At 34.0% G+C, this 24,833-nt stretch overlaps 1 protein-coding gene across 1 annotated transcript; it reads left to right on the top strand.

Annotated features, from left to right (window-relative positions):
- The first annotated feature begins 4,069 nt into the window (after positions 1–4,069).
- LOC121410417 (histidine ammonia-lyase-like) lies at positions 4,070–23,305 on the top strand. The gene is made up of 20 exons (XM_041602497.1): positions 4,070–4,478; positions 6,083–6,173; positions 7,166–7,196; positions 8,116–8,190; positions 10,263–10,335; positions 10,619–10,685; positions 11,758–11,921; positions 12,368–12,507; positions 12,843–12,890; positions 13,348–13,399; positions 14,378–14,473; positions 14,886–15,040; positions 15,397–15,477; positions 15,748–15,813; positions 17,441–17,519; positions 17,830–17,916; positions 19,208–19,342; positions 19,928–20,036; positions 20,631–20,700; positions 21,009–23,305. The coding sequence occupies exons 1-20, from the start codon at positions 4,250–4,252 to the stop codon at positions 21,162–21,164; spliced, it is 2,004 nt and encodes a 667-aa protein (XP_041458431.1). The 5' UTR covers positions 4,070–4,249; the 3' UTR covers positions 21,165–23,305.
- Positions 23,306–24,833: the final 1,528 nt, after the last annotated feature.

The raw sequence follows: 24,833 nt of genomic DNA, 5'->3' as shown, positions 1-24,833 counted from the left end.
AATTGCTTTCATCATGCATTCATGCTTTAATACAGTAGCAGTCAGAATAACCACCAATTCACCAATAGAAAAGTTGCAGTATGTTCTGTAGCGGGCTTCTATGAATCAGTAGTTCACAGACAGGGCATGATTCTTGATTTGGGAGGTTAGTTGCAGTTTTCTAGGGAGTATTTCATGAAGTATCTTGTCAGTCATTTCAACTGACAAATGTAGTCTTTGCCAATCACATGCAAAAAATTATATACCTTTTAACATTTGTCAGTTAAAATCAATGACTATCTGTCTCAAATGCTTCCCTGCTTACCCTCAAGCGTTTCTTTGGTGGGCAGGTAGGGGTGTATAGGGGTAACAAACTGTCCATATCACCCAACCCAAAACACCTTTTCTTTTACAAGTTCACTTTCATTTGGAATGTAGCCAGGAAACTGGAATGAGTCTTCAATTCTCTTGAGATGCAGTTAAAGAAGAAAAAAGGGGTGTTATTTTCCTGACCTATGATGTCATGAGCGTCGGTAAAGTTTGTTCCATGTACTGGTATTTGGTAACAAATATTGCTTTGACCCCCAGTTGTGAAAGGAGATCACTTTTCCAAGCTTTTTATTGGAATATAGACACATGAAAGTTGGCACAAAGGCATAGATGATCGAGGTATAATATTTTCTTGGTCACTCTACTAATGCATCCTTGCACAGTGATTAAGTGCTCAATATTGGTTGGCCTATTATGATTCTTTACTACTTCTCTTTGGACAAAAAGACTTTTTTTGCTTGATCTACCCACTCTGTAGAAATGAAGTAGGCTTTAAATGTGTTAGTTGTTCATGTATGTCCATATCTTTCTAGCTTTGTATCCAATGATGTTATACCTCTCAATTATTTGTGTTATTATTTCAGATTCAACCAGAGTCTACGTTATCAGCCAGTGTACGTTATAGAAGCCACCCAATCAAAGTGAATGAGGATAAACCTAGGAACATTCCTGTAGAGAGTTGGTCATCTGAAAATCCTCTTAGAGCTGTATGAGAAATGAAGTTGATTCCTGAGGTTCTCATTATCATCAGAAGTATATGATTTCAACTTCAGCTCCATGATGATTCAGAGCTTTTAGCCCAATTTGTGTAATGAAAATTAATCTAGTTATGATATAAGTCACTCATGCCACAAAAATGAGTAAAGAATTGATTTATCAGACATGATATGAGATTGTGCCTGAACTGAAACTTTGTTGAAAATGCAATGCCCAACCTTTACTATCTTGGTTTTTTTTTTTTTTTTTGGGGGGGAAGGAAGATTCGATTTTGAACTCAGGTTTAAATTAAACCGTGGTTTAAAGTCGTGGTTCAACTATGGAGATCAAATTGGGGCACGAATACCTAAGAGCGCACATCCCATTTATTCACTCATATGACACCCAAATTGTCTGGGAATGATAACTGAAATATATTTTTTTCATTTGAAAGCGAAAGGAAACTAAATAGTAAACCTAAGAAATATACAATATAAACAAATTTTTTGAACTTTTGACTCCCCATGATTTTAGCACAGAGACCATGGTCTAAGTTAAACCTGACTTCAGAATACGGGCCAATATGTTTTTTGCATTTCATATCCTATGATTAATATTCAATTGAATTTGTTTTGATTTGATTTGATTTAAAAAAATGTAATGTGTTTTCATCCAGTGACTTTTTATAAGCAGGTCTGTACATACATAATAATCATGTGATAATTATTGCAATTTTTTATTATGATTATTGAATTCAAATTTTGTGTACATTTATATCTCATACATATCATGAATTAAAACTGACATTTTTTTGCTGCAGTGAATCTCTTGTGTGAACCTAAATACATGTAGCTGTTTCATATCTCATTCAGGTTTGTTTGTTTGACTTACATTCCATTGGATAGTGAATATTAATACTAAAATAGATCCACTCCATGAGACAATGATGGGGGCAAAGGGATATTGTGAAAGTAAAATTTATCAGCACTGTATGATTTTACTATCTTTTATACAATTATGCCCATTGAATATAGTCTGCGGGCACAGACCCTGAATGAAATTTTTATCAACAAGTGGGTCTACATGCAAAGACTAGCACATATAAAACTTGCTGTTTCAATTCTGAACAAGAGGGCCTTCAGTATACAATGCATTATAGGCTGCACATTCAGACCCTTGAGTGAAAGGTTGGCACAGCAGACTATATTTATATGCCCTCAAATTGGTGTCAAATCATGTCCTCAATCGTAACAGTGCCTTGTAATTATTCTCTGTGAAAGTTTATCAGTCTTCACAACTATTGTCATTCTCTGAACAATGTATATATCTATACATACATACATATAAGTGGTGATTTTTTACCTGATTGCTAAGAAAGCATTAATGCTTGTAATCAAGCAACATGAGGACATGAGGACCGATGGCTTAAGTCCTCTCCGAGGTACCTGATGATGAGGATTATTGCCTTACCAAAGGGCATTAACACACCAAGTGAAACCCAGTTGCTGGTTGATGTTGATTGCAAGGCTGAATTTATATTTTGAGCCAAGAAGGCATTACTTGGTGTTACTTAAAAGTGAATAAAATACATAAACTAAAATTTTGTATATTGTACACCTACATTGAAACGTGACATTCGTGCTACATGTCATGCTGCATTATTGATATTATTTTCCTTTTCTTCTGTTTCTATATCCTACTACAAGTATATGGATTATTTATAGACTGTTTTTTTTCTTTTCTTGGATTTATATATGTAATGTAAATAATGTATAATTTTAGACTTATATATATAACCTCTGTAGGCCTAAACTCCTCTTCAACTCTTGATTCTGAGTGTCTAACTAGAAAAATCCTCATAGCGATATTTAAGTATTAATGCTAGATCTGTTATTTATTCATTTATACTTACTACAGACAACTGGATTAGTACCCCCCCCCGCCCCTGTTTTGTCGTGTGTACTTACCTTCCTCTACCCTACTCTAGTTAGTTGTTCTTTTTTATGTTATTACTGTATTATATATGTATACATATTTTGTTGTTGTATCAAAGGTGATCTGTGCTTAACAAGCGTTGCTTCTATACAGTCCACCTCTTTCGCATAGTTTCGATATCTTTTTAGCTCATTGTCCATAAGCTTTTATTCCTGTTGTGTTTTTTTCTTTTAACCTTATTGATATCGTACATGTATGCAATGTATTTTGGTTGTGGAAAGAAATAAATGAACTTGACTTGACTTGAGAAACTCACTCATCACCACAAAAGAACAGCAACCTTTGGATTTTGACCTTGCCTCACATTTCAAGGCACTGCACTCCCATGTGAACCATAATCATATAATGTAGGGTATCATTTTAAAGAGAAATAAATGGTCTATTCATTATTTTACTAAAACCGAAGAGGGATTATCGATCAAAGTCAGATTTCCAAACTTTTTTTGAGGAGTTTACGGGGAGATTAGTTAGTTTGAGACAAATATTTTGAAGTGTAAAAGTACCCAGTCTGAGGCGGATCGATGATAAATCTCTGTATATCCAAGGAGATATCATATCTCCTTGGTATATCTATCTGAATCCACCTTCGGATACACCTGCTGCTCGATAATTTACCTTTAAACAAAAACCATGTACAGTAGTTCTGGCAATATATCGGCTTCACATGCAGTTCTGTCTCGGAGTTCTCTACGCAACAAAAATCAATAATGCCACATGGTCCACAATGTACATACCCCTGACACACCTACAGGCGAGTCGATTATTTGTAGGGGTTCAATATATATCAGAATTTGAGATTTCGAATTAAATTTCTCCTTTAAACTATCTAAATCGAATATGCTACAAACTAGAATAAATTATACAATAGTTTATGAGTATAGATTGGAAGTAAAGATTATCTAAACATTTTCAAGTAAAGCATTTAATTTCTATATAACCTGAACAAAAATATGATAGTTCCTCGCCATTCAACAAGTTGTTCGTTCCCGCAAAAAGTAAACATGGGTCGTCGATGCTGAAATTGACCAAGGCCAGGCCGCGCCGGGCAGCGAAGCGATAATAGTGCGCGCTGCGCTGGCAGCAAGCTACGTGTACACAAAGCTTACAGTTCTCGAATGCCAGACAGAACTCTCAAAGTCTTGGTCATAGTAAAACCCTATTTAAAACGCGATACATATATGTGGGAATCAACGGGAGAAAAGACAATTACATTTGACTTTATTCTGTTGATCAATATTTGAGGAACAAGATGAAGATCAACGTGAAAGTACGGGGAGAATGGATCCTTATTCCTTGTAAAGACAACAACAACACGATATCATGGTTGGGAAAGGAAACGCTTTCACGATACCGTTCTATGAAACAATACGATGAAGAAGATGATGTCTCCGAAGTCAGGAAAACTCAAGGAGGAAGTTTGCTCTATCCAGATGACCTACTTGTTGATATTCTGGATGAAAATGATTTCGTCCATATCGGTAAGTATTTGGTGAAACTGCCTTGACTATTTTGGATAACCCGGTGAAAGAAAAAACCTCCACAGAATCGAAATGTATTGTGCACCTTTTCAATTACTCCTTGACGAAAAGCTTGATGTAAAAATACCAGAACAAATATTGGTGAATCTTTGAGAGAAAATCCAGTAAATATTTTAAAACGCTGCCCCGTGTGTTATGTAATAAAACATGCACAAATTTAAACTTTTTAATGGTTCTTTATGGCTAGTATTTTTTCAGGAGAATAATTTGTTTATACTGAAGGTAGAATATTAAAACCCCCATTTTTTGAGAAATTTTTTTTTTTAAATAATTTGCAATACATGGGAAGCTGCTTGCATATGACGTCACAAATCAAAGAAATAAAATTCTAATAACTTTTAAAATATTTTATGGATATTCCTGAAACCTTTGCCAATATACTTTTACTGTTTGATTTTTTTCTGCTCTTTTTGAATTAAACTTTGTGTCTGGGTGAGCTTTGATCCTTTATTGCCTGGGGAGTGAGACTGAGCTTATAGCCAATAAGTTTAGAATAGAACAGCACCTGGAGTGTTATTTTCAAGATTTACCCATTCAAGCTATTAGTCCTTTCATCAGATCATAATTTCCAGATGATGGGCCTTTTTCATTATATCTCCTGATCCATGTAAGCTAAGCCTTAGCAAAGTTAGGCCAGCAAAAAGTATGTTAAACGGGTTTTGCTATTGAAACTGATCTAGTGTTTAAGTGAGAACAACTTAAACAACAGGACTCTATAGGCTTGCAACCTTTTCTTGCTCTGTTGATATATTGAATTTTAAATACAATCTTATTTTGTATTGCACTTGACAATGTAAAGTAATGCAAGTATGAATTATGTGAGGATTGGATTTTTGTAATGCAGATGAGCACATGGCAAGAGCCACACCCAAATATCTTTAAGCTCAATCTTCTATTCTTTTGTTACAAAGTTACTTAAAAAATACCTGCACATCAAACGACTACGCAATATGGGATAATGAAGATATGCCAAGATTTATTGTGTATAATGTCCCTTGTGACAGAATAAAAACATGTATTTGATGGGATTAAAAACCTTGGAGCAAGGTCATAAACTAGTCTGAGCATCTACAGGGGATGGTCATTTCTACCAAGATCTAAAACCAACTAATAATTAATTCTGAGAAGATAACCTGAAATAGCAACACTCAAATTATGAAAACTTGATTCCAAACACCGAGTCTCACTGATTATTAAAAGCGGTTTAAGAGAATACTGGTAGCTTGTCTGTAACTTTTCACAGCAGAAAGATGCATCTAGAAATTGGAATGCCCAACAGAATCAGTCAGTAGATTCTTCACTCATGCATTCCTTGATGTTCCCTAACCAGAGGTAGTCATTAATGGAGGGGATAAAAAATAGTTCATGAAACACCTCATTTTGTGGCGACACAACATATGCTTCTTAATCTCGCAAATCATTGGTTTCTGATATAAGTTCGCAAAGTCTTCTACTTGTTTTATCATATTTATATGACATATAGGACATGGGTGAACTACTAACTGGTCTATTCTATTCTGTTTTGTTTATTATTTCTTTGTTAGTGTTGAAGTCAGATCTGGCCAACAAGACATGTCAAACTTCATTCGACGGGAATGGTTTGAATGGAGGATTTTCACCAGACTCTTCACAAATGTATCCTTATCTTATGAGAATCTAATCATGCATATTAAGTTTTCAATTCAATGAAATAGAAATATTAATTCCAGTAAGCAGCAATGTATCTGTCATGATGAGATTTTTATTTATGGATTCCATGCATTCAAGCAGTAATAGTATGATCCATTTATTGAAAACATACATTTGGATTTAATAGAATAAATATGAAAAGAGTACCTTTAGGGCATGTAAAAGTGGTTTCTCACATTAATGACTGATTGCAAATAGCTAGAGTCTAGATCAATCCCCTCACGCACTGTTAACTAAACATAATTATAAACACAACACAAAGGATTCAAAATTGAATATAACACTGCAATTGTGTTTTATAAAAGAAACACAGAATAACTATAAGATTCTTTCACAGCACAGCTGCTGATGGTGGCTAATGCAGGAATTTCTTTGGAGGCAGGGGAGGAAAACAATTCTTAGATACTATTTTGTAATATTGATTGAACTTAAAGGGTGTTGTGTACACTTGGGTAGAATTATGTGAGGATTTTGATGACCCCCCCCCCCCCCCCTTCATGCAAAAGGCTATGGTATTACCTCTAATTTTCCCCCAAAACAATAATTTTGCTCAGTTTAGTTAGAATATGCAGTTTAAGTATCATATTTCCATTGATCAATATCTCTGTGAATTTTGGAATTGCTCATTGCTCAAATTATATAACAAATATTTTCTTTTTGAGGACCTAAGCACTAAACAATAGAAGAAAAATATGCTTCGTTTAAAATCTCTTCAAGATGTATTTTTTGTCTCTTCTGTATCCGGCACACACATTTTTTTAATTGTTCATATTTGTATATGTTCTGCATGTCAGGTTTAGAAAAGACATCTTGAAGAGCTTTATCTAAGGAAATAATTTGGATTTGTTTTAATAAACTTTGTTGGAGCAAATTGCATTACCTCTAGAAGATGTACTAACAACAGATTCCTTAACGGTTAGTTGCTATTCTGCTACTAGATCAAGTACTGGTGGGGCAGATTCTCGTGAGGTATGAAAAAAATTATGTTTAGTTGACGTTTGAAGGTTTGCACGGTGGTATGAGCAATCGGGGAAGAGGTTTATGGTACAACATGTTGACAGTCCTGGAGAGACTTGAGATAAGAAAAGTGGATAGAATAGGAGATGAATGGAAAGGCGAGAAAGTGGAGTTTTGAAAGTAGAGTATTCTTTTCAAAATGAGTGTAGTCCTTGAAAGGACTAATTTATGTTTGTTAATTGAAACATGTTATTGTTAATGTTGTAAGTGATGGAAGACCCCCCTCCCCCCAAACAAAAAAAGAATTAGAGTGCATTTTTGAATATTGGCAATAATTACATTGCAACATACCATATATTCATGTCTATAAAGTATGGAACACTAAGAGCTATGCATATTTCAAATTAATGTAAAACCCATAACTCAAATAAAAGCATCATTTATAATCTGAAAAAAGAAAGAAAGTACTTCAAGAAATTTGTATTGTCAAATTGTCAACCCTGGTATATCTAATTTACTAACTTGGTTTGATGTGCAATATAAAAAAAGATAATGAAATGAATGAAATTAAAGAAACTCCATCATGAATTGACACATGATTTGATTTCCATGTTATGAATTTATTCCCTATATTTTCTATTTAATGAATGCAAAAAAAGAATAATTATCTTATTGAGAGGAACAGAAAAAAGAAAATGGGAAATGGAAAGAGATCACTATAAGTACCTCAACTAAAAAATTTGCTTAATTGATATGCTTTTAGGAGTAATAAATCACAAATAGAACAGACTGTTGATGCTGTGACTGACATAATAAATTAATCTCAAGTCATTTCACCATCCATATATTGATAAATTATTGTTGTTAATATTTACCATATCAATTCAACATCTTTTCCCCTTTTCTTCATTTTAAAATTTTTAAAAATCAGGTCCTCTATCTGGACGGAGGTAGTTTGACCTCTGATGACCTTGTTAAACTTGGGAAAGGTCAATATCAGATCAAGGTGAGATACTAACTTCTTAAAAACTGAAAAGTCTCTCAGAAGCAAACAATTTTTGTCTCGCCTCAGAGCAGCTTTTCCTACAGCGGCATCGTCAACATCAAATCTTAACCTGAGGTTAAGTTTTTGAAATGATACCATAACTTAGAGAAAGTATATGGACATTCTCATGAATCTTTGACTTAAGGGAAATTAAGTATTACTCAACATCCAGCCTTGGTTTCAGGTCACATGATTAAGGTCACAGGTCATTTAGGGTCAATGAACTTAGAACATGTTGGGGGAATCAATATCGAAGACTCAACCTAAGGTTAAAGGGATGGTCCGGGCTGAAACTAAGTATTTATAGCTTAAGAGTAGAAATTACTGAGCAAAATGCAAAAAATTATTTATTGAAGTTATTGAATTTTAAATTTTAACAATATTTTGTGAAAACAGTTGTCATGAATATTCATTAGGTGGGCTGATGTCACATCCCCACTTGTTCTTTTGTATTTTATTATATGAAATTAGGTTTATTCAAAGTTTTTCCTCCAAGAATTAGAAAAATTGGATTGACAACTGATTTAGTACATTAAATATTTATTGCTGCAACTTATTTCATTATAGGGGAGACTATTATTCACACAAGTATGAAATAATGAGAAAAAAAATGATTTTATGTAATAACATAAGAAAACGGAAAGTGGAGATGTGACATCAACAGCCCACCTTATGAATATTCATGATGACTTTTTTCACAAAATATTGCTAAAATTTAAACTTTAATAACTTAATTATTTGTTATCCAATTTTGATGAAATTTTCGACATTTTGCTCAGTGATTTCTACTCTATGTTTTAAGATATAAATATTTTCAGCCCGGACCATCCCTTTAAGTTTTTGATATGTCATCATAACTTAAAAAGTATATAGACCTAGTTCATGAAACTGACACATAAGGGTAATGAAGTATTAATAAACATCCTGCTTGAGTTTCAGTTCACTTGATCAAGGTCAAAGGTCATTTAGGGTCAATGAACTATGTTCATATTTGGGGTATTTGTTGAATTACCATCATAACTTTGAAAGTTCATGGATATAGTTGAAATGTGGACATGGGGGTAATCCAGTATCATCACTTTTCTTGCACTAGTCATAGGTCACTTGATCAAGGTCAAATGTCATTTAGGGTCAATGAAGGTAATAGCATGTTATATGAATGGTTTTTGTGAATAGTTATTTTACAGTCATTTTCAAAGTCAGCACTGCTGCTTTATTGAATCGTGTAATAGACCAGTTCGTAGTTACTTCATGGACAATTTTGGTCAAATGACCTTTCATTTCTTTCATTAAGATAGGCTGATTTCAAAGCAAGATATTACATATGCATGCCTTCCATAGCGGGATGAAGAAATTGAATAGACCAGGTGACTAGAATAGCACATCAATGAACACTATGAAGGTATTTGTTGCATTTTTACTTTGAATGCATAATAGAGGATGTTGTACAATGTACTTGGCAAACTGTGAAATATACCAGTCATTCATGGACGCATTTTTTTTTGTTGTGGATGTGAATGAAAAACACAATTCAAAAGAATAATCAAGACAAGAAGAAGTTGGTGCTTATTTCATTAAATTTTAAACCACCATGTCACTTCATTACAAATGACCTTCCTCTGATCATGCGCAGAGTGGAACTACGAACTGGCTTATTCAGGCGAGACTGCCAGAGGCACTCCACTTGTTTGGTGTTTGTGTTTATTGGATTTTTATAAATTGCTTATACATAGGATATGCAAAGTGAAGTGTCCTGATAAAAGAATTCTCATTTAGATAAGTTGACATTTTTGTTACTACTTAAAGTTTACTTTATGCAATCAGCAGAACTTATAAACAGCTTGTTGAAATTTAGAGGACTCTGAAACTATCAAAGCAGGTTATTTCCATATAATATCCAAAGTAAAGGATTATTTGGATATTGAAACAATGACAGTGAAATCTCACGATCCTGATAGTACCAGAAAACTTATTCAGAGAAGAGAAAAAAAATCAATAAATGAATGAGATGTTTCATTTGTTCACTTCTGTAGGTATCACCAGTTGCTTGGGAAAAAGTAGCAAAGGCTAGAGAGCTTGTGGACAACATCCTTAAAGAAAACAAAGGTATGTTATGGGACTGTAGAATGGGGAATGAATGCAGGATGATTTTTGTTTTAATAAACATGATATTGTAATTATTGTTATTGATTGATTTTTACACCTACGCTCTCAGTAACTGGAATGTTGCTCAGGATATTTTTCTTGGTAAATCTAAATGTAATATTCTTTAAATCCATAAAGCAGTTAGACACAAATAAATATTTTTTCAAAGTTATATATTTGCAATTTTTTTCCACAAACATTTCGGCATTCATTGTATCTTATTTGTTCTTCCCTTTTTCATTAGTTGTTTATGGCATCAATACTGGCTTTGGGAAGTTTGCTCGAGTTGTGATTGAACCTGATAAACTGAAGTGAGTCATTGATATAACATGTATGAATTATCTATTATGTTTCAATGAGAGAGGGGGAGGGGGTCATAAATTATTTTGTCAATAAATCTGGTCTAAATCTGATGAGTTTTACCAGCATATATGTGGCAATGATATAGAATCAAATTATGAACCTGTTGTTATGGGGACACACACTTGAATAGCATGATGCATGTATCTATATGCCCATGGTTTTTGGATGAATTTTTTACTTCAGGATATTTTTTGTGAATGATACCATAAGCAGAAAATGGAAACAAAAAGTGATGAATAGGTCAACTGAATTGATTGTTGGCCATGGGGTCAAAACCTATTTGATAATTGATAGTTGATAAATCAAGTCATTTAATGTTAACCTAGCAGTAGTGATTTATATTTTTTTACACGCCCGTCTCTACGGGACTTATGGTATCACACTCAGTGTCCGTCCATCTGTCTGTCCATCCATTAACCTTTCTTTGTAAATGCGATAACTTCAGTTTAACTTAACCCAGGCTCATATAATTTGGTGTGGCTGATACTAGCATGGATCTCAGGAAGCCTATTGATTTTGAGGTCAAAAAGTCAAGGTCACAGTGACATATTTTAATTTTACCCTTCTGCAGTCCTTGTAAATGAAATAACTTCAGTTAAACTTAACCTAGGCTCATATAATTTTGTGTGTATGATACTAGCATGGATTCCAGGAAGTTTTTTTATTTTGAGGTCAAAAGGTCAAAGGTCAAGATCACAGTGAAGTGTTTTCATCTTACCCTTCTGAAGTCCTTGGTACACACGATAACTTTAGTTGAACACAACCTAGGCTCATATAATTTGGTGTGTATGATACCTGCATAGATCCTAGCAATTCTATTGATTTTGAGGTCAGAAGGTCAAAGGTGAAGTCGCCATCTTTCACTTTTGTTGCTTGATCAATAGCTCCATTTTCTGTGTTACAAATGGGCATTTTATGTGCTCGCCTTAGTGACACTCTTGTTTTAAAATTATGCAAGATGAAAGTGAGAAATTCAGTCACCTCTATGAGAGCATATTCTGTCTTTCTTCCACTAATCAGGGAACTCCAAGAGAATTTGATTCGTTCACATTGTGTTGGTGTTGGTAGACCCCTATCCCCAGAACACACCCGGAAGTTGCTAGCCCTGCGGATTAACATCCTATCCAAGGGATTCAGTGGCATCTCAGTTCAAAACCTGGAGAAACTCATTGCTGCATTTAATGGTGAGTTTGTAATGGTGAAAAAAATAGATGTGCAATTAGTTAGAAGTTACCTTTAATTTAATTTTCACAATCAATGTGGTCCATGTTATTTATTAAAATAGAAGGATTTCAAGAAAAACCCAGGGATATCCAGGATTTGCCTAAAGGGAATTACAGAAATTTTCTGACAAACAAAAAAGAAAGGTCATCATGAGCCGAGTCATTTTCCTGTCAAAAGATTGTCAAACTATACCAAAAGAAATCATTTTCGGATCAGCATCTGGAAATACCAGATATTTGTAGAATGGGGTATTGAATATGTATGTAGCCAATAGGAATGTTGGAGTATACACACACACATATATAATTTCTTATCCAATTTCGAACTTATTTATTTGATATATATTTTTATATCACATTTTCCTATTGTTTGGTTGATATTATGTTGGAACTTTCAATGTAATCAGCTTCCTGTCTGTCTGTGGTGCCATGTAAGGGAACAGTAGGAGCTAGTGGTGATCTAGCTCCATTATCACACCTTGCGCTAGGCATGATGGGAGAAGGAAAGATGTGGAGTCCAAAGAGTGGATATGCTGATGCCAAAGATGTAAGTTGCTGGATTATCATTAAATGAGAAGTATGAAATATTTTAGCATTAGTTTATAGTTCAGTTTCAGGATACATAATTATTGTGGATAATATTCTGATGCCAAATATGTAAGTTATCATTGTTATTAGAGGTATGAATTATTTAATATGCTTTGTGTGAAGGATAAATAAAGGCATGGGTCTAAAATTTGAGAAAAGGGATATGTAGAAGTCAACTTTTGGAAGCAATTGAGGGACCCCCAAAAAGTAAAGGGGAAAAGGGACATCATACAAGCTTTGTAAGTATAGCTGATCCGACTGATATTTAAATGTATTGATCTTTCTCTGTTGCAGGTTCTGAAAGCACATGGTTTGACTCCAATAGAACTTGGACCTAAAGAGGTATTCAAACAATACATGCATTCCAGGCTTCATAATACTGTAGCATGTATGACTTGTTAAGGGTCTCCAAAATACCATATGTAAATCTGTACATATGTTGGAAATATGTGTCTTGAATATTGATTTATTGAATTTCAGTCTAGAATAAATCTCTTTGGTAGTAGCTGTGAGATGTATGTTATCAAATTGTTTGTGTGTGGAAATTTTACATAAAAAACATTTAAAGATACCACCTAACAAAGTTTTATTTCTATTTTGAGTTTTGAATTACTACTTTCCTCCTATATCCATATATATATATGTACCCTTATGATCTTTCATCTGTTATGTATTTTATTGTCAAAAATGATTCTCCACCTCTTGAAATGAAAATGAATATGAGAGGAGAAAGAGAGAAAAGAATGATTTGTTTATGATACTTATAGGATAAGGATGATCCCATCTTGTTTTTTTGCAGGGCTTAGCTCTGATAAATGGCACTCAACTTATTACTTCACTTGGAGCAGAAGGTTAGTTTGTGATCTCTTTTTACCAAAGATATTATTTTCTTGTTTGTTTATCAATAATGTTGTCTTTGTATATTTTTGTTTATAAAGTTTTAACTTCAAATTCAGCATATAAATGATCAGCTGTACCTTTTTATAAGAACAGGTTGTGATTTGCTGGCTGCACTGTTGCATGCATATTTAGATCAGTGTATCTCTACTTTATTTTGATTTTCAGGTTGAACATATTGCCCCATTTATTTTTCACAGCAGTGCAGCCTGTGAGTGCTGACCTGTGCTTTCTTATACATTTGTCACTTATATTTAACATAGTTTTGCATTTTAGTAGGGCTTTTCTTTGATAATCAACTCTTATTTATTATGTGTATGGAGCCCTAACATTAAGCTCTTTCTCTGGGGGACTCCCTAACAATATTGACTTTAAATTGTCTTGTTGGATTGTTTTTTTAATATTGTTATAAATTTTATCTGCTTGTAAAAATGGTTGAATCAGTGAATAAAATGAAATTATGAAATATCCTGCATACCCTTTACCTTTGTCCTTAATTAAAGACTAACAATACAAACAGAACTATTATCTCAGAGTTACAAACCAGCAACTTTCAAATTACTAGAATAATTAAGGCAAGGAGAGTGCATATGCTTAATTTATAATAATGATTGATTATTCTTAACATGATTTGAAGTATTTTATTTGCCTTGCCAAATGAACTGAAATTTGAAACAGAGCTTTGTTGAAATATTTAAAAGACAATAGCTTTTATCTGATATTGTGGCACTGTTTCTTCCACTCAATTTCTTTGTAAATTTGCTGTGGTTAATGGCAATACTCAAAGTCAAGTGATGAGAGAGAAACAAGAACATTTATCTTGTGAGATAGAGCTGTCTAGTGTCTTGGCTGATTCTAATTGTATTTATATATTTCATCACCGTGACAACATGGGCGAAGAACTAATCCTATGATATATTACTCTGTTTCAGCTGTTGAACGGGCATATGCCATTGCTCAACAAGCTGATGTGATAGCTGCCTTAACCCTTGAGGTCTTGAAAGGAACAACCACTGCCTTTGAAAGTTGTAAGTTGAGTAATTATGTCATCCATAGTCTAAGACATGTGATATTTATACATAATATATCATACTCTGTGCTGCTAACCAGAAGATCATATATGCATTTAATCCAAAGCCTATTATGTAAGATAAATAAGGTCAATGTATATCTTACTCACTTTTGTATTGAAGGGTGAATATTGGGTGTTACATTAATACATTTGATTTTGAAAGAAATAATAAAAGTGTTTATATAATTGTTTTTACACTAACATAAAATTTTTACATTTTTCATATTTCATTTTTTTTTCAGATGAGTGGGGGGTGTCATATATTTTCACTCTTTGTTTAGAGTACTATTATTTTTTCCATTTCCCACCTTATTAATTGCCAATGAGCCTAAAACGCTATCAATCTACTATTCCTAAACCTTTTTCAGGTATCCATCGTACTAGACCTCACAAGGGACAGAGATTGGTTGCTAAACGATTCCAATCTATTCTTCATTCTGACGTTCATCCATCAGAGATAGCTATCAGCCATCGGTTCTGTGATCGGGTCCAGGATGCATACACCCTCAGATGCTGCCCTCAGGTATGGTTGCTATGGTTACCAACAGGTCTGATGCATTATGGGTCAACAAATTCAGACTTAATAGAATTATATTTCAGAATTTGTAGAATCAGATTAGCTGAGAACACTAGTATAATATGAAAAGTATTAATTATAAAATCTTTGAGAATTCAGAATAGTTGTTATTCACTGACACTTCGAAAACGAAAGAAGTTTATTGAACAAATCAAGTTGAAGTAAAAATAATGCAAATCTACAAACTTATTTAATTTTAATGAAAAAGGCATAGTATGTGTCACAAGTCCTTGTTGGTCTTATAGTGAAGGTGTATGTTGTCAATAATAAATTCATTTTCTTCTGCTGTCTATTTGTCACAGGTTCATGGAGTGGTGTGGGATACAATTGAATTTGTCAAAGGCATCTTGACCACCGAGATGAATAGTGCTACTGATAATCCTGTATCCTTTAAGATTAAAAAAAAAACATGTCCCATGTACAATTACTTGTAAATACTGTGATAATATGTGATTTGAAAAATAATATAATGCATTATTGAAAAACTAAATCTACTCAGAACCACAAACACTACAATACACTTGACATAATGCATGTCCAATGTTGGCCTCATGAATTGATCGAATGAATTGAATTGAGCTTTTATATGTACTTTGTGACCTCTAATTTATATGGCAAATTGAAGTTATTTCCTGAATGTTGTCAATGATCAGATGGTGTTTGCAGACCAACACGAGATACTGTCTGCAGGTAACTTCCATGGAGAGTATCCAGCCAAGGTGAGAAATCATCCAGTAATACAGTATTCTTGACCATTTACCTCAAACTACCATTATTTGCATATAATTTAAAGGAGCCCAAATTCAATTTACAAATGGCACTTGCTAAATGTGGACGAGAAAAATAATTCAGTGGTATTGTTTCAAATCATGACCCTTTTGTTGTTTTACCAACACCAGAATAAGATCAGAGTTCATTGAATTCCATTAAAGTTTACGCTATATTTTCTGTATGTACATGCAGGGCTGCCAACCTTTGAGAATAGTTTGGAGTGAGACATTGCGAGGGAGCGAAGCGACCAAGCCTGAGGGCGCCCGAGGGGGGATGGTGTGGAAGGGGGGTGTCCCCCCTTCCACGGTAGGGAGCTTTTACAATTTTGCAATTTAAATGGTGCAATCTGGCACATACTTTTAACTCTGATTCCATAAATACATAAGGCAGGATTCAAATAGGTTAATTGATTATTTTTAATGAAGTTCACTTACCTTGAAAAAAAATCCACATTTTTAAGTGCATTATTCCATATCAACTTTCTTTATAATAGCAGTGAAATTTAATCAAAATTTCGTTCTCAATAGAATACACACAACATAGTTCATAGCACTATATCAATTTATACAAGCATCCTTCCAAAGTCATTCTTACTATCATAATAATGGCATATAAAGGATCTGATCAAAACATATTTTCAAGACAAGACAAGAGACAACTTACCTACCGGCTGAAATCTGAAGTAGAAGTATACTGAGTTGCGCCGGCGCGGCATCTCAGCGCCGTGCCGGTGCCGGCCGGGCCGGCGGGCTATCGCATGGCATGGCTGCTGGCATTGCATTGACACTCGATCGCTCGTTGTGCCTCGTGCGCACAAAACCCCCGCTTCATAGTAAAATTTCGACGCCACCCGCACTCACACGCGGAATACAGTAAGCCAATCGCAACTCAATATCTTGTCTTTGTGCGGCAAACCGAAACCAATTTGCATTGATGGTATATTAGCTTTGCGCTTGTGTGGTTAAAAACTTTGAAACTTTCGCCTGGCCGGGTTATAATGTTATTGAATATAGGCTAATAAACTTTTTTTCTCTCTATTTTCGGGGTTCAGCGTGAGAATTCCTATGATCAGCGTGAGAGTGTGAGAATCGGGTGAAATGCGTGAGACTCACGCAGATTGCGTGAGAGTTGGCAGCCCTGGTACATGTAGTCTGTATATTCTATGAGGTGCTTTGAATATCACATTAGTGTGACTTGAAATCATATTTAATGCATATGCACACTTGATATTCAACACATTTTTACCTCACAGTCACATACATCCCCTTAACAAGATCTTGCCAATGATATGATGAATACTGCTACCAATTGGGATGGATACACATCCTGCTATAATACAATAAGACATCATTTTGATAGTTACATTCTATAGAATATAATATCTTAGTCACATTTGCTCTATGGCGGCCATACGGCAAGTCCAAAACAGCCGTTATAACATTTTTTGTACCAGCTCAGATCGGTGGTTTGAATAAAAATGAATAAAACAGATATTTTAATTTGACTCATCATATGGCCACCATAGAGCAAATGTGACTGAGGCATTAGTGATTTGATATATTTGTCATGATACAGGTACTGGACTATCTTGCTATTGGGATCCATGAACTGGCAAGCATTAGTGAACGTCGTATTGAGAGACTCGTCAACCCTCGTAAGCTGCTAAAATTCTTCCATTACACTATACTAAAGCACAATTATAAACTGTTAAAAATATCAATATGAACTACAAAATGCAAATAGAATTTGACGTTTTGAACTCTTTAAAAGTCATGCTCCTTCAATGATGTGGCACAGGCAAGATTTTTAAGTGGAGCATATATTTTCCTTACTATTTCATCAAAGTTCCTTTTGAAATCTTTTGGGGTTCCCTGCATATGGACTATTTCCCCTTTGATGTTTCAGTAAAAGATGAAGCTTTGACTGTGATGAATTCTCATACTTTTTCTCACCCTGTTAAATAGATCTGAGTGAGCTTCCTGCATTCTTGACCAAAGAAGCAGGTCTTAATTCAGGTTTCATGATCGCACACTGCACTGCAGCAGCATTGGGTAAGTTTTCACTGCAATCCCGTCTTTTCCCTTTTGTTAACTGATTCACTTTTCCAATGTATTTCAGAAGCATGTGTGAACCACAAACTTCTTTAATTACCATATCAACAAATATGAACATAATCTCTTCACACCTCTCTGTATATCCCCTGTGGCGTGTGATACGTCAAACAAAACCCAAGAATCAGACCGAGTCTTGACTATAATGTTGATGAGACTGACTGGTTCAATCTGCAATTTAATACAGAATAAACAATACTTGTGTAAGCTGAAATTAGTACATGTCATGACACATATAAGTATAAGACAGTAATGGCTACAGATTTCCAAACAACAACCAAGAATGACCTTGACAAGTTTCAAGGACATATCAAGTACAAGCATAACTGATTACTGTAAATGTTATGTATTGATTATTGTATTTTGTACCCTAAATTAATCCTTTCTGTAAAACTGTTTTTCATAATAAAATAAATCAACTACTACTTTAAATGCGTATCCGTTTACTGATTTATGTTTGCATGGCTTATTTACAATGAAGACATCACGTGCCTGAAGGCGCCAAATTCAAGTTACGTACACAACTAGGTATGCCACGTACGCTTTCTATTACACAATGCATACACGTACACGTACGGCGTTTTAATTAGAACAAATTCACTAAGCTTACATAACTTTGTCATATCAATTCCTAATAACTTAAACCATATTTCAACATGACAATTGGCTTATCTGATAATGTAACTAATAAACTTCAAAATAAACAAAAACAATACTTACATCATTTGGCTTGTATCACAAAAATTAGGGAAATTAACAACTAAACTGATAGGCGACATTCTTTCAATGACTACAAAAATCAATGCGCCCTCAGTCGGTGAATACAAATCGAAATAAAAATCAATTTACAAAATAAAACAAAACAGTATCAAAACAAATTAGAAATTACTAAAAACCTTATCCTGTACCCGACATCCCCCTTCTTCTTACCTTCTCCTTTAATGCAAAAGTTAATGGTGAAGCTAGGAAATATAATTTGCTGTAATTAATTGAAATAACCAAAATAATAACTTGATGCAATGCTATCATACAAGCATTAGCATACATGCATGCTGAAAGGTGTGTTCATGTAGTATGAGAATGACTTTTTCAGCTGTTTCTTATATGAATGCGAGGGCATTTTAAGAGCAGTCCTTGGAAATGAGTGGTCCTTCTATAATATTCTAACTCATAATATTCCTTCTCATTTCTCCTTTGATTGGTATAACTCCTTCTATTTCTGCTACCCCAGTATCAGAGAACAAGGTATTGACTCACCCAAGCTCAGTTGATTCTCTATCTACCAGTGCTGCTCAGGAGGATCATGTCTCTATGGGAGGTTTTGCTGCAAGAAAGTGCCTTGAAGTCGTTGAGCATGTTGAACAAGGTGACCAAAATTTATTGTAATTTTTTTATTGTAATTTTTTTTTCATTTAAGTACTTTTTTTTAAAATGAATGTGTTTTACCAGGTATTTAGGATCTAGAAGAAGATGAAAGACATTCTTTGAGTCTAACTTGCATAAGATAATGATTTCACTGATATTGTGATGACCCTCTTCAAATTCATATTTCAATGTACAAACAGAAGTGTTCCAGTTGTCAAATTTAAGAAATCCTAAATTGATTCATAGCATTTATGTAAATGGACATTTACCAAAACAAGTTTTATCTTGAAATCTAAATTAGCTTGCTTTGGCCATGTGGAGAAAGTTTGTGATTGGTAGTTAATGTATAATTTGTCTTAAAAGACTAACTTCTTCCTCCTTTTCTTCCATTTCTTTCATATGATCTGCCAGTATGCAGCATCTACATACATGTATAGCTGAAATCACACATGACTAAACTAAGCCTACCAGAGGAAACACAGAAACAAAATCAATTATAATAGAACTACAATCTGGCAAATATTAGGCATTCCTTTTATGACGATAATTCCATTAAGGATGTTGAATGTTAATTAAATCCTAACAGTACTTGCTATTGAGCTGATGTGTGCCTGTCAAGGTATAGAATTCCTGCGACCACTGACCAGCACTGCACCTCTTGAGGCTGTTCACAAGCTGGTTAGGAGCGTTGTACCGTAAGTTTTTTTTTTTAAGTTTTTTAACGTCTTTTGCACCTATGAAGAAAAGTTGAGTTAGCATGACTTTAGAAATAAAAATGAAATTTCAATTTTTTTCTGGGGGGGGGGGTGATCAACATTTCTGACTTTTACTTATAGTGACAAACTTTAGCAGATATCCACAACAGAGATAAGAAAAGTCTCAAGTTTTTTACCTTTTCAGCTGGGTTCACAAGTAGATTTTTATGGTTTTATGTTATTTTCAGTATTAGGCAATCAATACCGGTAAGCTATTAAGATGCACTGGTAAAGAGTTGTCAGCTTTAAATGTTACTCCAACTCTTTATGACTGATCTTTAACTGGTTACCTTCAATTTCATCTGACATTGATTGAATCATTCTGCATATACAATATATTAATATATATATATATATATATAGTTTTATTCATATATTTGTTCAGAAGTATACAACTGCTAATTACATTAAGATAGTTAAAATGAATTTGCTTTTGGTCTCTTTGGCTGGGTCTCTTTATTCATCTGTCTGTGGGCCTATCTCTGTCTCTGATTGTCTATCTCTCTATATTTCTCCCTCTATTACTCTCAATAGACCTCTCGAGCGTGACCGTCATCTTTCACCCGACATGGAAGTCATTACCAACCTACTCCGAGAAAATAAGGTAACAATTACTCATTCTATAACACTCCTACAACTCTCCTATTCTAAGTTTGTTCAGGTGCAGTAACCGTTACAAAATTAGTCCATACTACTAAAGAGACTTACAGGCCTAGGTGTATATTGACTAATAATTTCCAACAAGCTGAGAAAGGTTGAAATTGAATCTTGTTTTTAAATATTGATTTCGTACTCCTTTTGCAACTGATTCTCCATTACCTCATGCAGTATACACTGATATATTATACCTTGATTTCCTTCATTCTGTTGTGTTATTGAATCACAAAAAGGATTTTCTTTTTTTGGTTGTAGGTTTGGGAGGTGGTGAAACCATACATGGATACTTACGAGTCTGAACAGCTTAAAGAGACCAAGGTCCATTCCCCAACATCTAGCATTCTTGGGAAAACTACTCGCTCTAACAAACGTAAGCGAACCAAGAGCTTCAGCAAAGCAGAAAAGGCCTAAAAGATGGAGACAAATATGCCATGTCATGTCTAAAACCATGTTTCATCAGATTATTTGACATAACATTGATAGTAAATACATTTTCCTGTACTTAAATAATTTGCTGCTTTTTAAATATATCATCTTTGTAAGAAATAAACTCCCTGTTGATAACTTCTCTTCTGTGTGTTTTTTTGTCCATAGTTATGATACATATATATGCATACTTGATGCATTCCAATTTTACATTTAATGCAATAGTTTGCCAAATATTTTGTAAAACAAAACCAGAACATATTTCCATTCTTGTTTGATGCATGTAACAAGATTTGTGTACATGTACCTTAATGTCTTCCAATTCATGTTATGGATAAAAGCATGCTGCCAAAGAAGTATATTGTGATTTTTCTCTTCCAAAAATATATTGTAAATTTGCAATAATAAATGTTTATAAAAGAACAAGGCTGAAGAATTGGCTGAAAACATGTGCAGGTGTACATAGAAGGCTATATAAAAGTGTACGATGGCTGAAAACAAATGCAGGTGTACATAGTAGGCTAAAAAAACAATGTACGTTGGCTGAAACAAGTTCAGGTCTACATAGAAGGCTGACAAAATAATGTACGATGGCTGAAAACAAATGCAGGTGTACATAGATAGAAGGCTAAAAAAATAGTGTAAGATGGCTGAAAACAAGTACAGGTGTACATAGAAGGCTGAAAAAAAAATGTGTGAAACATAAATAACTACGTGTAGCAAAGAATGTTTAAAACTTTTTGAGGAAATATTTTCGTTTTGTTCGACATTTCGTCTAGAAATATATCTGAATATTAAAATTCTTAGGCTTAGGATCGAGGAATAAGCTGAAGTAGAGTATGTGTGCAGAAAAGCTTGAAATTAATTTAGGAAGCCTATCAGATTATGTAGTACAAGATTTTTACAATTTATTTTGCTTAAATTGGCTGAATGATTGCTTGTCAATTGCATTTTTTCTGAGGTTAATTTTATATATTGATCTCTTGATATGCTAAAGGATATGAAAACTCAAACTAGAACAAAACAATGCAGAGCTATTAGTGATAAAAACATGTTTATTTCTCCTTTACTTTGAAATCCTGGACCTGCCACTGATGCATTATTACTATATACTGTATTCATGTGAATAAAAAATGCAAACACAGCCAGTTGAATTATGGATTGATGCTTATAAAATTACATTATCATCATTAAGTTATGTAATGATAAAATGCATTATTTGTCACATATGTCTTTTGTTTGAAAATTGTTATAACACTCCAAGGTTTTTAGCAGTGCAGTGATTGGTTAAAATGAGTCATCTTCATTGACATTGAAAATGTCTATAAATATGGGAGAGTGTAAACAAATCAATGGCTTGTGGAGAAAATTCTCTGAAACAAAAGTGAGTTTTGAAGTGACAATTTCTTGGGTTTGCATTGATCATATAAGGATGGTTTAAGGGAGATTTAGTGTTAGGAAGAAGTGGGGCCTATAGAAGTTGAAATATTACTACCTTTATATCAATGACTTGTAAATGTATAATCATATTAACAGTTGGCTTTCAGTTAGATTCTCTTCAATGAAATTTTGAATGTATAATTAAAGTATAATTGATATATATTACTGTCCAAATGAGATTATTTGAACTACAATTTTTATTGATATTTTGAATGTGCTGTTTTTAAGAGTTTAATTTGTTATTTGATATGATAACATTCTTATTTGATTTTTTTCTAGCTTTAATATATTTTTTATTTAATTCATCCAACCTCAAAAGTGAATGGGCGAGTTTCATCAAGATGGGCAATTCAATGTTGGGCTATAACAAACTTCACATCTAGGGTCTGTGTATTTGTAAATATTCTCTTGAAACGTGAACTGGCAGTCATTTTAAAGCCTATTTCCTTGAATATGTGTACTTATGCGCATTCAAAAATCATTATGTTATCAATTGAAGATTTTCATCAACTTGTATTCATTCCAATTCAAGTTTAAGTGCCTTCCTGCTAATTTCCGCAGAACTATTTTTCAGCATTCAGTTTGTTACAAATTATGAATTGTGATTTGTATTCAAGAAATCTGTATTCAAAGTTGTGTGTCAAAAAATGATCATTTGATGTGAATTATATTCTTTCAATTTCAGCAACTAAACGTGTTTCCATTGTTTTGTTTTCTCACGTGATATAAAAAGGTCTAAGACCAAATACCTGATGTCGAAATCCAATTACGTCAGGTTTGATTCAGCAATAGAATGAGAGTTTTGGTGCTTTCCTTTTTCAACAAAGAGAAGCTTCACACATAGAACACATTTTCATTCACTGCCAATTACATTTGGATTTAAGCTGAAAAAAAAAATTGTTTTAAGTCTCACATTTTATAAGACATATTTCTCCCACATCAATCAAGATTTTCATTTTCCCCAAGTTATTTGACCCCAGCAGAAGTACCTAAAGAGGGTCAGCACATACATGAAAAAGAAAGATGTGTACCACATTACCTTTGCATGTCTCCATGTGCTTTAGGCAGTAAAAAGATAATTTAGTGACGGAGATCAGAGAGAGAGATCTGGGGAGTGTTTCATCAACATTTTCATCCGACAAGTTGTCAGATCTGGGGAGTGTTTCATCAACATTTTCATCCGACAAGTTGTCAGATCTGGGGAGTGTTTCATCAACATTTTCATCCGACAAGTTGTCAGATCTGGGGAGTGTTTCATCAACATTTTCATCCGACAAGTTGTCAGATCTGGGGAGTGTTTCATCAACATTTTTGTCCGACAAGTCAGATCTGACATCTTTCTCTGATGTTGATTGGCTGAGGTACTGTTTCTCTGGTAACTGTCGGATAAAATGGGACTTGTCAGATAAAATGTCTGACAAGTCCTTTCATGAAACGCCCTCCAGGCTGGCATTACATTGATTTGAATTGAGGCAGATGAATGAAACATATTGCAGTTTGATGAAAATCAAAGAATAATAGGGTGGTGTTTCATAAGGCTGCTCAAAGACCTGGGGCCGATTGCACGAAAGGGTCTTTGCAAGGACCGTCTTTCGTGTCGCCCATTTTTTATGATGCGCCATGTGAAACGCATTTTAAATAAATCATCTGCTAACATATTTTATTCGTCCATGAAAATAAGCAAAATATTTGTCTATAAAATGATGTGATATATCATGAAATTGTATAAAATTTGATTTAAAAGCAAGCTAACGAATCTTATTCTTTATCATAAATATCAGAAACACCCCGCTTATAGCGTATCATAAAAGATGGGCGACACGAAAGACGGTCCTTGGAAAGACCCTTGCGTGCAATCGGCCCTGCAACTCTATCTGGTGACCTGTTTTTTTTTTTTTTTTTTATTTGTTTTGGTGCCATATCTGATTCACAACCATTTCCATTCCCATGAGCTTAAAGGGGAATAGAAACCTTTGGAACAAAGAGGCTTGTGTAGAAACAGAAAAATCAAACAATAAGAATAAAGAAAGTTTGAGAAAAATCAGACAAATAATGAGAAAGTTATGAGCATTTGAATATTGCAATCACTAAAGCTATGGAGATCCTCCCATTGACAATGTGACAAGGATGTGTGATGTCACTGATGAACAACTTTCCCTTTGGTGGACTATAAAATACCCTCAAAATGTCTCTTTTTGCTTTTTCTTATGATGA

Source organism: Lytechinus variegatus, chromosome 3 (assembly GCF_018143015.1).
Source record: "Lytechinus variegatus isolate NC3 chromosome 3, Lvar_3.0, whole genome shotgun sequence".
Lineage (NCBI taxonomy): Eukaryota > Metazoa > Echinodermata > Echinoidea > Temnopleuroida > Toxopneustidae > Lytechinus > Lytechinus variegatus.
This window is presented reverse-complemented; position numbering and strand designations above follow the sequence as displayed.